This window comes from Platalea leucorodia (genome assembly GCF_965183815.1).
Source record: "Platalea leucorodia genome assembly, chromosome: 9".
NCBI lineage: Eukaryota > Metazoa > Chordata > Aves > Pelecaniformes > Threskiornithidae > Platalea > Platalea leucorodia.
Genome location: NC_138831.1, coordinates 48,492,538 through 48,505,394, shown reverse-complemented (window position 1 = coordinate 48,505,394; position 12,857 = coordinate 48,492,538). Strand labels below are relative to the sequence as shown.

The window sequence follows — 12,857 nt, the reverse complement described above, 5'->3', positions numbered from 1 at the left end:
CTAGGAACTCCAAAGAAGAGCCTGTGAGCTCCCCGCGACTATCTCCCTTGGCCATACAAGGTGCCACATTTCCCTTTTCATCCGTTAAAGAAGAGAAGGTGTAAAGCATCCTTGGGTACGGATGGGTCAAGTCCCCCAAAACCTGGATGCCAAGTTTCCTCGTTGCATCCAGGCGAGGATGAAGGCAGCCATGGAGGGCTGGACCCTCCTGCTGGTGTTTGGCACCTACCGAGAAATACACAGAGAAGGGACACAGTGTTTTAACTCGATGCCAGTACGTTGGGCTGGGAGATCGTTTGGAAGGATACAATGGAAAAATGGTACTAATGCAACTAATTAAGGATTTTCTCTGCTAGGTTGTGCCAGTTGGCATTTTCACAGGAAAAGACAGAAATACATTTCAGAAGAACCCCTCCAACCATCTTTACTCAAAGAAATTACATCTGTATCTAATTCACAGGAAAATAATATACTTTTATGTGAAAACACTGTCCACTGTTCCGCTGCCAAGCCAAGAGACACATCCCGTCAAGTGACCCGAATCTCCCATTCTCCGTCCTTCAGTTACATACAAAAATTCCCCTGGGCATCCAGATTTTCCTGATCCTGACATTCATGCTTAACTTCATTTGGAGTCTGTCTCCACCGTTTAGGGAAGCATCCCCTGAATTTTCCTGATTTGGGTAGAGCAGGAGGGCAGCTGAGCCGTTCCCCGTCTCTCTGTTCTAATTTAATGAAATTCCCCAAGCACAAACCCTTGCATAAGGCATTTTTTATTGCACTGAATAAACTTAATGTATTTCTAGAGCAAGGGCAGGTTGTTTTCTTTCCTTACCCTCATTGAATTGTGTATTTTTCTCAAGTTTCTGGTTTAAAAGGAGAAGCTAATGTGATCGGACCGGATTTCAATTACAATATTCAACCATGACTAAGTCAGCTGAGACCCTTCCCAAGCAAGGACCAACAAATGTTTCTGCAGGAGCCTTCAGTTTTTAAGAAAACAATCTCTTCTCTTGATTTACATAATCTTTTAAGAATCCACATTTGATTGTAGTTGAAAACACGACACCCATCACCCCAGGTGGAGGGAGAAAACTGTGGCTTGGGTTTTGCAAAATCTAAGCCGAAGGCGGTTTGGATCTTATTGCATCTAATCTAAACAGCTGAGATGATCAAGGGTGGAGATGTGTGGGTGAAGAGATAAACACTCCTGCTATAAAGCCTTTGCCTTAGCACAGTGACAAACACGCTTATGATGGATGTCCATAAAATGAGATGAGACACCAAGCCGGTGCTTTGAAGATTTGTGCCTGGTGAGCCGAGCTGCTCGGGGTGGGGATGGAGCAGCGGAAGGGTAAGCGCGTGTCGACCCACCCGAGTCCTTCGGTGGTCCGGTCCGGAGAGGGGAAGCTGTGGCTGGGGTCCAGGATGCTGGTCACTGGGTTTTCATCACGAGCTCTTCCAGCGCCTTCTCCCTCTGATTCCCACAAAGCAAAAGAACTTCTTTGATTTCATTTTGCTGGAAACCCATATCGTTAAACTGAGCTAACAAATGCAAGAATTCAGCTGCCTGGAGGAAGAAGGAAGAGAAAGGAGTGATGTTATCATGGGGTTTCAAGGACGGATTTATCGCAGAGTTGCAGCAGAAACGGCGTTGGGTGACGAGGCTGCAGCCAGACGACCTTGCCGGGTTGTATTACCGCTGAAGGGCACTCCTGGTGCCACTGCCGACAGCAGAGAGAGGGCACTCATACCACTGCTAGCGTTTAAAAGTGTGCCTTTACATCAACTTTTTAAATAAGAAATATTTAATAAAGTCAACCTCTAGTTTCACTTACTCCTTATAAAGTTTAATATGAATTCCATGCAAGCGTTTGCCTGCGTTATAAAGAGGCCAGGGAAAGGCAGTGAGCGCTAGCTGGAATTAATTTGTCCTGCTTCCCCCCTTGCTCAGGCTGGGCCCCAGCACCACAACATCTCCCGGAGCCGTGTCCTCGATAAATAACCCCCTGCCTGACACCGAGACCCAGGCGCCCTCCCGCTGCCACAGCCCTCATGAGCGGTGAGCCAGCAACCCTACGTGCCGTCGGCATCGCATCAAACAGCGCCAGCCCAAATTTCAAGCAGCTTTTCTCCCACCCCGGCTCTTCACTACCCTCAGGAGGAGACTGGTGATGGAGACCAACACCCGGCGTGCCACCACGGTTGTTCTCTCTGGGGGGTGAATGCAAAGGGGGAGCCGGGAGGGAGGTAGCGAGCGCGGGTGCTGGTGGGCTCAGGGTGGCGAGCGTTGCGCTTGCACGGCGGGGTGAGAAGATGGATGGAGAAGAGCGACGGAGCGGGGGTCCTTCCTGGGGGGGTTCTTACGGTGACGCTGTGCCGGGGGTCTGCCGCGAGTGTGGCCTCACTGCTTGCAGGGCAATGGGTCTGGCCTGCCGGGAGGCTGCGGAAGGGGCAGTGGAGGAGGAGGGAAGCATGCATGGAAAAGCGAGCCTGGAGGACACAGCACAAAGGGCCGGGCTGTGCCGCCCCGCTCTGACCTTTTTCTCCGAGTACTGGAACATTTCCATGGCCTCCTCCACCTGCCCTTCCTCATAGCCCTGCTTCAGCAGCCGGTCACAGGCACCCAGGTAGCTCAGGAACTGCAGAAGAAGACAACTAGGGTTAATCCAACCTCAGAGACATGAGGTGCGAGTGCATTCAGGAGCCCACCTTGCCGCCTTCCAGGGACACGCTCCTGGGGAGGATCTGGGGCACAACTGTCCTGCCAGCTCCTGTCTGATGCTCGGCAATGGAGGTCTGTCCGTCAGCAGGAGTCCCACCGCGAGAAGACAACGTCTTGGTCCCCTCCACCCCCCCAGGGTGGGAACGGGAACAAGGGGGAGGGAGGACAAGGAGCAAACCAAACATCTGAACCATCTGAGATACAAAGAGATGACCTCCAGGCTGGGGGGTGAAGCAGAGCCTATCCCGGTGAGATGTCTACCCTCGGCCGACCCAGCATCCCTTTGATGCGCTGGGGTTCGGGCACCCACGGGTTCGCTCTGGTGTCCAAGCACAAAACCGACCCCAGGGGAGACCCGTGTGCTGTCATTACTGAAAGTAAACAGTTATTTTTGGCTTTCCTCATTGTTCTTGGAGTGCTGACAGCACTATTCCCAGCGGTATCTTTTAAATACCATGAGAATCATTCACTGTCCAAAAACATATGGGACAGACAATAATAAATGAGCTATACAATAGCAGGGGGGATAAAAACATCCCATGGGTCTCCCCGAAGCCATGCCATCTCCTTGGATGAATCCAAGGAGAAGCTGATTCATATCTCCCCAGATCCACCAGTGCACAGACCTCCACCCTCCCCAGCACCGCCGTAGCCAAGGAGAAGGATTCAGTAAAAGACCATGAAACATAGGAGAAAGCCAAAAAAGTCCCTCAAACGTTGAGTTGATCTAGTTTGGCTACAGAGCAGAGTAAGAATTTTAGGAAATGTCAGCCTTAAGGAGCAGCTTATTACCTCAAAAATTAGATGGTCATTGGCATTTATAACCTGGTTTTATCTTCCTCGTTACCTTACTAACTAAACACCCCAGATCGTTGCTGTATTTTCTTGCCCTGCTCGCCGTGCTCACGGCCAGTCCTGGCAGCCTGGTGTGCTGTTCAAGCCCAGCATGAAATCTGTGCTGTTGTCAACTCAATGATTTTTATCATTAAAAAAATAATATATATATATATCTATCCCGAAGACTAAACAAAAACAGGTTTTTAAATACTATGACCTGCTAACCACTGGGTCTGGTACCAGCCCCACCGCTCGCTGGGGAGGAGGAGGCGGTGCCACTGCCCTCTTGAAGTTTTTTCTCCCCTTGTAGCTCTCAAGGAGGCTCCTTATCGCACTTAGACGTGAAGCTCCTCCAGCGCAGGAACCCCCGGAGAGCTCAGCTCTATCCGCTACACGGCCAACCCAATAACCTCATCACAGACTGCTTGCGTGGGAAGAGACCCCCAGGCTCTGGTAGATCAGTAACCTGCTGATCTATCTCTCCCCTCATTTGCTGCTACTTGATGTTACGTGCAGCAAGGTAGCTTTTCACATCAAAGACAAGCATGGGCAGTGATGTAAAGGAAATCCCTCCTCCGATGGGTTTTATCTTCCATGTCCCTGTACCACATTAGCTGACGCCCATCGGAAAGGCCCATCCCCAGGAGGTCCCCGCTTCAGGTGCTCCAACAACTGGCTGCTTAAGAAGAGCAAAGCCTTACCACCAACTGTTTCACTGACCCACCTGGACCATGGACTCTAAGCTGCTAGCATGGAAATACCATGAGCAAACACCACCAAAGACCCAAATGCTGATTTCATCGTGGAGGAACAGGGTAAACATCTCCCCAGTCTTGCAGCAGGGTTCAAGCCAGGGATGCACAAACCCGGTGGGCACTGACCCCAGCCAGCACCACGGCGGACAGCCCTGCTCAACTCACTGCCGCAAATGCCGCCACTGAGAACGCAACTTCTACAAGCATCGGAGATGCTCAGGGAGCCACCGTCGGCGGGGACAGCTGATGCAAGGCTTGTAGGAAGCGCTGAAGATCTTGATGGTCACTTAGGGTAAGACAGCAAGTTCTTCTGGAGGAGGAAAGGGGCAGGAGCACATTATGGAAGCACAGCTGAGCACATATTTTGCTGTATCATTGACTTCACGAGAGTCCAACGGTCCATAGGAAGAGGCTCCCCATCCGTGCATGGCCAAGAGGTGGCTGGCGCAGTGGGCTGTGTCCCTGGTGAACGCCCTGCTCTGAACCCCGTGCTTATGACTGTCTGGGGAGGGGGATGCTGACCAGCCGCAGCCATCTGTCATGTCTCAGCTCACACGTACATTGAGAGCTCCATGGATCAACGATGCATTTTTGATTGATCAATGATTATTGATCAAAATGCAATGATGCATTTTTGGTTTAGCCCTTGGCCATGACATCCCAGATGATGAACCTCTGGCACGTTGGGGCAACTAACCCTGCTTGAGCCTTTTAGAGAGGCTCTTCACCCAAACTGAGAAGGCATCACCTCCTTAAGGCAGCAAACTTGCCTTCTCCACCAGGGTGGGCTCTGCCAGTTTGACTTGACACTGCAAAGAAATTGAGCAATTTTTGGCTACCATCTGGTACTAGAATCAATCTTCACAGTTGAAGCTGTCATCGTCACACGCTGAAACCCCGCGTGACACCAGCAAGCAATAAAGAGCACCCACAGCTCTTGTTTTTAACTTGAGTTGAAACATATTTTCCAGGAAGGTTTAGCCTAATTTGGTAGTTTTGTACTTGTAAGAGATGCACGAAGGGCTAGGCCTTACATTTTATCTTGGCTGAATTGGGCATAAATGGGAAAGATGGGAACTGCTGGTGAAGAAGGCACAGGATATAAGGCAGACCTTGTATTTTGGTGGCTTAATCTCTTCCCCAAGGGAATGGGAGTCCCGGTGTTTATACAGAAGGGAGCAGACTACCCATTTCCATCCTTAATAAGATGCACTGTTTCTTCATATTGAAGCCAGCAGTTGTTACAAGACACCCTTGCACGGCTCTGTGCAAAGAACGTGGGCTGGGCTCTGCCCATCTCCCTCTACCTAGGCGAAACCTTTATGAAACCATGACAGAATTGAAGAAATAAAGCTTCCCTTCCCACCTCGGCTTGCAGCGACGCTCGCCTGAAACACCAGCGAGGTTCTGGGGAGGCTGGTCCAGCCGGGGGTGACTCAGGAGGGAGCCAGAAGCTGCAGGATGACTCAACTGCAGAGCAGCTTCGTGCGCCGACCAGACGGGTGAGAGCTGGCCCACGCAGCACAGGCAGCTCCCCGGGAGCACGGGAAGGAGACTGGCACCCAACAGCGGCTGCTCGGTGCCGTGCCTGCTCACACCTCCGCCCGGGGTCTGCTCCTGCTCCCTGGCATGACAGCCCGGTGGACATCCCTCTTGCTAAGCTGCGATCGAGCCCCTTCTCTCTCTGCAAGAGCTACTTGGATAATTTAGCCCTATTAAATCCTCTGCTGGGATGGGCAGGTCCAGCCCCAAGTTTGCCAAGCCAGAGGGTCAGAGCCAGCAGCATCCCTCACGGCACGGATGCTCCGAGCCCACCTGGACCACGCGAGGTTCATCTGGACAAGCAGAGACCTCGGGAATCAGGATGCAGCACAGCAGGCTGTGATCTGCTCAGATACCAGGGATAGGAAGAGGTTGTATGTTAATTATTTTCAATAAATTCCAGGTTATTCTAGAGGATTCCTCAGGAAAAGAGCTCTGGGACCCAGCTGCAATGCTTGCATGGAGTCCCTCGTTGCTCCAACGTGGGGAACTTGTGTTTTGGAGAGAGCCCAGGCAAATCTCTGAGGTATTCATACAGTCCCGCTCTGACAGGATGAGCCATGGCAATAATCATACGAATCTAACAGCCGGGAAAAAATAACGTGCAAAAAGTTTCCATGTACAGGGACAAAATTTGTACTTCAAAAGGACGTTATGCTCCATACAACAGATTGAACCGATAATGTTACCCAGTCGTTATTACTCACTGAAAAGCTGAAGGTGACTCATTGCTATTTTATTACAGCAAAACTGCAGACGTGATCTGATGGAAAACCCTATCAACTGAGGTCTGATACCAAAGCGGGAAACCCAAGGCCATCAGAAGTCCACCCCAAACAAGACAGCCATCCCTTTCTCCATGAAAATCACGTTTTTCTTTACCAAAAGCCTTCCGCGGCGCCATGCCAGCTCCACTAACCTGACTTAAGCTTTGCTTTCCGGTCTTCTGGAGGGTGAGGATGGCTTTGCGGGTCGGGTAGCCCAAAGCTATAACGGGCTCGATGAGGTCTCGCTCCTCTTGGCTCAGCGCCGAGAGCAGGTCAGCCGCCGAATCCTGCTGGGATCTGTGGGAACTGAGAGGCCGCGCAGGCGTGGAGGCAGGCGTGGAGGCAGGGGGAAGGCAGGCGTAGGGGCTGAGGGACTGCGAGAAAAAAACAGCACATGTTCTTCTTGCTCCAGCTCATGAAACGACACTAAACAACCCAGGCTGAAGCAATGCTTTCTGATGCCGGCAGTTACCTTGCTCTCTCTAGAAGAGGAAAATTTCCATATGTGGAACAAACCCCCTTGGGCTTCACAGGAGACCGGACTTAATTAAATCCAAGCTCAGCTATAGACACAGATCAGAGCTCAGGAGGGTTCATGGGGCAAAGCGAGCAAAAGCAGCTTCCTTTCCCTAGGAGCCCCGGTCACGTCTCCAGCAATAAATGCTGTCCTCGACCGGCCAAGCGAGAGGCAGCGCTGCCCGCGGGCAGGCGATGCGGCAGCCCGAGGAGGAGGATGCTCCCCAGACGCCCCATTTATGCCCATGATGTTTATCAGATGTATTTAGGTTGCTCTTACAAAGCCATCTCCAAAAACGACCTTACACATAGAAACGCTTGCCTGAGTACAAGGCTTTAGTATTTGGCGTGATCCATTTGCAACAGCAGCTGAGCAGGGCGGGCGATGGATTAGTAATTAGTTGCAACAGCTGTTTAGTGTGTAAATACACATGGGCATTTAATCTTTCCTTAATGACCCTATGTCTAATGCAGCTACATATAAATAACCTGGCCTTTCATGTGTCCGATGGTTTTAATTGCAGGTTTTCAGTAATTCATCTCCTCAGTCTCTCAAGTAGCTGGATGAGATGTGATTTCTTAAAAAACACGGTGCAATTGAGATTCAAGGTGATGGAAAGCAATATTTACTCCATCACTCCACATCACTGTCTCTATCATTAAATGATTTTTATTTCTAGCAGGACTGTGAAATCTAAAGTTTCCTAGACTTATAAGAAAAGCCAGACAGCCTTTGCCATAGAGAAGGATGCCAATATTGCGAGAGGAGTCGGGTGAAGTGGCCTTTTCCAGCTATAAAAGAGGGAGAAGGAGGGCAGTGAGCTCGGGGACAGGTAATGAGGGAGACCCGGGGCAGAGGGGACACAGAAACAGCCCAGTTTTGTCTCCGTTCAAGCCCCGGCTTCTCTTCTGGGGCTGCCAGGAGGAGCAGCTGTGATGGCTGTAAGGGGCATTTCCCTGTAAACCCTGTTTATATCTGTTAGAGGGGGAAAATGGAGAGGAAAGAGGGGGAAAAAAAATTTCACTTGTTTTTTAAGTGTTTCAATTGCAAATCAAATAAGATGCCTTGCTTGTCAGGAAAAACAGATGTTTTGGGTAGGACAGAGCAAGTAAACGTCCTCCCATAAAGCTTGCCTTTAAACCCCAGCAAAAAAACCCCCTTCCTTCACTTCTTATGAAAACTCGTCAGCAATTTCTCATGGGTGTAGTGTTCTCAGAGCCTCATTTCAGTTCCGTTTTGCTGCCCAGACCCCAGCAAACGGGACCGATTCGACGCCCTCCACCTCCCTCCTGTGTCAGTGACAAGCAAAGGGCTACCGGACGAAAAAAAACCTCACCGGCACCGTGGGCTTATGCCGTTTGATCGGGGGGATCGCCGCGGCCGGAGGAGCCGGCACCAAGGTCCCCAGCGGGGACCCGTCCGGGGCTGGCCCGTACTTGATGCTGCAGCTGGTGCGGGGGCGCTGGGGGAGCGGCCGTGGCACCGGGACCCCTCCGCTCTCCGCGGCGGCTCTGTTCAAAGGTTGCACCAAAGCAGCCAGCTTCCTCCTGGCTGCTTCCAGCTCGTTCTTCATGTTGTTAAATATCACCATGGAGCGTCTCTGCTTGCTCGGGTACGGGCTGGCTGGGTTGCGGTCGCCGTTCTCCGGTGAGGGCTCCAGCAAGCCGGGTGATGTCTTTGGTCGGCTCTGGTAAAAGCTGGGACGTGGAGCCGCATCTCTCCCAGTGTTTCTCCTCCTGGAAACCTTGTCATCCTTGTCATTCTCTTCCCAGGAGGTCGAGGAGTACTCATCATCCTCCGAGTACTCATCCTCCTCCGAGTGCCAGGTCTCGCTCTCGGTGTCGGGCAAGGCACCTCTGTCCTTGACGTGCCCGTAGCTGCCGTCGGCAGCGCTGAGGCTGATGCAGCGCCGCACCGCCCCGTCCCGTGCTCTCCCCCCGTAGCTGTCGGCGGCGTCCACCAGCAACAGCCAGCACGGCGGAGCCGTGGGGACGACTTCGGAGGTGACCCGATGCCGGGAGGTTTGCCGCTGAGAGGCCACCTCGACCCAGTACAGCACTTTTCTTTCCAGTGAGAAGTCGTGCTGCAGAAGAGCGAGAAGCAGCTGGTGAGGGCATCTGCAACCAGACCACAGGGCACGGAGCGAACCACGTGCTTCACGAGGACACCTTAAGGGCTGCATCCTTCCCATATTGGCTCCTACTTCCCTGAGCATCAGGGCTGGCGGCAGGCACTAGGGCTGTAGGATTGGGCAGTGCCAGCCTCATCCCTATAAGGAATCCCCAAATTTATACTTGAAAAAAAATCTGGCTACGAAGTTATTTCTATTTTGAGTTGTATCTACAATTCTTTTGATAGGTGTCTTATGCTCAGAGGTGGTTTTGTGACAGTTTGGCTGCTGTGGAAGGGGACAGCAGCCATTAGTGGCACCTGGCAGAGCCACATCGGGCACAGAGGCGCGGGAGCCACCAAGGGGGGGAGATGCCACCTTGGGCAGAGGCAGGACCGGCTGTGGGAGCCTCCGGCAGCGCCAGGGGCTCGGCCGGTCCCAGGACAGAGTCGTCATTTCCACGTAGTCTGGCTTAAAATATAAGCATGTTTCAGACAGAAATCTGAGGGTTTTCCTGGAAAAAACAAGCCTTGCCCGTCCCAGAGCTCTCCAAACAAGGTCTCCTCCGGACGGGCAGGCAAGTACATTCACAGCCCAGGAATGCTGGTTTTACTGCTCCCTGCCACTTGTCAGCTGTGGACCCAAACCAGCCTCCGCGAGGAAAACACCACCACGTGCCTCCGGAAGGATCAGCCCGGGCCATCGGTGCAATCGCTCGGCCCCAGCAGGGAGCACCGATCTGTCCCTGACCAGGGAGAAACCCGGGGCCGGGGGTTTACTGGGATAGGACGGGGTGGTGGACCACCTCAGACGGTCCATGGGGATGCAGACCATCACCTGCCTTTAGACGGGTGGCAAAAAATGCGTGCATTAAAATTTCCTTCGGAGGTATTGCTTAAAATGAACACCACGGTGACTCTTCATGTTAAACACACCCTGTGGATTCGGGATGTGTCATTTTGGGGGGAGGGATGAGCAAGGCTGAGCTAGCGAAAAGCCAGATGTGGGGTTTAAAGCTGGTTCACCCATCACCAGAAGTGAGCAGAGGCTGTTTGGGATCGCCCAGATCACCTTCCCCGCCGTGAAGTGCACTGACCCCACCTATGGGTGAGACTACCTACGGCCGAACACGCAAAGTATTTCTGAAATCATCTTCCACTGGAGCTGTGCTAGCCCTACCCGTGAGCCCGGAGAGCCGACTCCATGCCTTCGGCGCAATTGTACGGGGAAAGGCTTCCTACCCCCTTCCAGAGCACAGACAGCTCCTTCAAATCGCCGTGACGGGGTTTAAAACCGGTGACAGAGCTGTTACAGCAATAGGTGTAAATTCAAAAGCAGTTTAGGACTGAGCAATGTGGAAGATCACAAAGCACCACAGGATATTTTATATATATATATATATATTATATATATGTTGCCAGCACAGGTAGTGTTGCCTGCTTGCATCTCTGCTAATTTATTAATAAATATTTAGTAAATATTATTAATAAATGAGATAGTGATGATTCCGAACTAGAAGACAATCCCAGAGCAGAGCCTGAAGCTTGTCCTCCTATCCCAGAAAGACCCAACCCTCCTGCTTGGATGGGATTAAAAAAAACCAACCCCAAACCCACCCCTGCCTCACTCCCACCCACCACAAATCGTCCTCACCTCCTCCCACTCCTGCAAACCAGCCAATTAAGAGGAGATCAATTAGGAGGAGAGGTTTCCCTTCCCTTTTTTCACAAGAAAAGGCAAACGCGGCCGCCATCCCTTTGGGCATCCCCCCCCGAAGCGAGGCGGGCGCAAGCGGCGGCGACTCACCATGGTGCTCATGAGGATGTCGGCGCAGTCGGGGAGGTCGATGGCCGGGGCGGTGATTAAAGTGTTTTCTCCTCCAGAGTCCCCGTCGAGGCTCCGGGCCGTCCGGAAGGGAACTTCATCCAGGTAGCTCATGGCCGCTGCCTGACTTCTTGCTGCTGGAGGAAGGGATGAAACAAAACCGTAAAAGGCAGGACTAGCACCTTTTAAGTAGGGTGGAAGGAGGGAAAGACGAGCTATTTCAAGTGGTGCCGGGAAAAGGAACGCAGCCCTCAGAGATGCTGCCAGCCAAGTAGAAACCACTGTGTGCAACGCCCAGATTTGCAAAATCTTAATTACTGGTACCGGGAAGATTTGGCTGAACTAACCTTTGCTATTCTGAGCTTGAGCCAGCAGGACCTGACCAAGCTTACAGCTTCATTTGGCAGAGATCCTGAGCGTTTTTCTCCTCCGCTTCCACCTCCATGCATGCCCCGCCGCTTTCCATCCCTCCTCCTGCCTCTCCCTCTCCCTCCGCTGCCCATCGCACGCTCCTTCCCAAGCTGGGGACGGATCGAGCACTTTTTCCAGTTACAGAGGCAGAAACCGCAGCCAAGGAGGACACCTCGCAGGTCTCCTCTCTCTGCGTGACCCAAGAGCGCCCGTGGTCGCGGAGCTCACGCGTGCCAAGCCATCCTGCGGAGCGGCCCGGGGGAGCTGGGGCGAGGGCAGCCCCTCCGGTGCCGCAGCAGCTTACCGAGAGCCAAACAGGGCAAGCTGCGGTGTTGGAGGGGTGTCGAACGAGCCGTTTTAAGGCCAGATGAGCTTTTAAGAACCATTGAGTCATTTTAAGCGCGGTGATGTTTTTTAGATCAGGAATAGCAGGGGAGAGAAAAATTTCTGATGAACTGGGAATGGTGGCATGGAAAATATTACTGCAATAGCGTAGCCATCAGCTCTGTATAAATGTCTCAATTTAGTAAAAAGCCACTACTTGCTGCATGAAGCCTCCAGTCCTCAGCTTCCCAGCGACAACAGCGTGCAAAATGATTTCCTTTATATATTGTGAATTGGCAAGAGGTAACGGTCAGCAATCCATCAAGCTCTGGTCCCTGCGGCCCGTGCCTGCTCCTCCCGAAGCAGCAGCCATTCCCAGGACACAAACAGTAAACGCTTGGTGTGACATCCCTCAGTGCTTTTTTTTTTTTTTTCAGATCTTTTTTTTTTCCCCCTTTAAAAAGAAATGGCTTCTATGACAATGAGGATAAACACTCCACAACAAGAAAATAACCAGATGAACGTATCAAGGAAAGCTGCCTGTTAGTTTAATGCAAAAATAAGGGTCTATGATGGGGAAATGGCGGTCAAGGTCATTTCTTATGTTAGCAAAGGACTAACAAACTGCCTCTAGACCACAAAGGAGGCGCGACACGCACAGTCACTCAGTTCAACTCAGTTGCTCTTATCAGAATCACAAGAGTTGCTGCTCACCTGCTTACGCCAGGAGCCTTTAATGCCTGGGGCCGTGGTGCGGGCAGAGCCCCTAACCAGCTTTGCGGCTCCCGCACGTGTGCTGCTGCTAACACGCAACACACGCAACGTGGTGGGAGCCTGCACGGAGCCGGGCCATCTGCTCCCCAGCCTAAGAGGGCTCAGCCTAAGTCACGATCCACGTCAGCACTGACAAAGCCAATGCACGGAAACATCTGCAAGCGAAGCCGCCTTCCCCGCCTGCGAGAGGGACGGATCCTCCCTGCAGCTTAGGCTGTAAAGCAGCTCTTCCCAAAAGCCGTGCGGTACAAAGGTGCAAAGGAAAAGAGAA

The 12,857-nt window shown here is 52.1% G+C and overlaps 1 protein-coding gene across 1 annotated transcript; it reads right to left on the bottom strand.

The window, feature by feature from the left end:
• Positions 1 to 456: 456 nt before the first annotated feature.
• UBAP1L (ubiquitin associated protein 1 like) lies at positions 457 to 12,641 on the bottom strand. Its single transcript, XM_082321923.1, has 6 exons — positions 12,527 to 12,641; positions 11,060 to 11,214; positions 8,480 to 9,226; positions 6,779 to 7,000; positions 2,541 to 2,642; positions 457 to 1,570 (listed from the first exon to the last, which is right to left on the bottom strand). Exons 2-6 carry the CDS (start codon positions 11,189 to 11,191, stop codon positions 1,436 to 1,438), a joined length of 1,338 nt encoding a protein of 445 aa, XP_082178049.1. The 5' UTR covers positions 11,192 to 11,214; positions 12,527 to 12,641; the 3' UTR covers positions 457 to 1,435.
• Between the last annotated feature and the right edge of the window lie 216 nt (positions 12,642 to 12,857).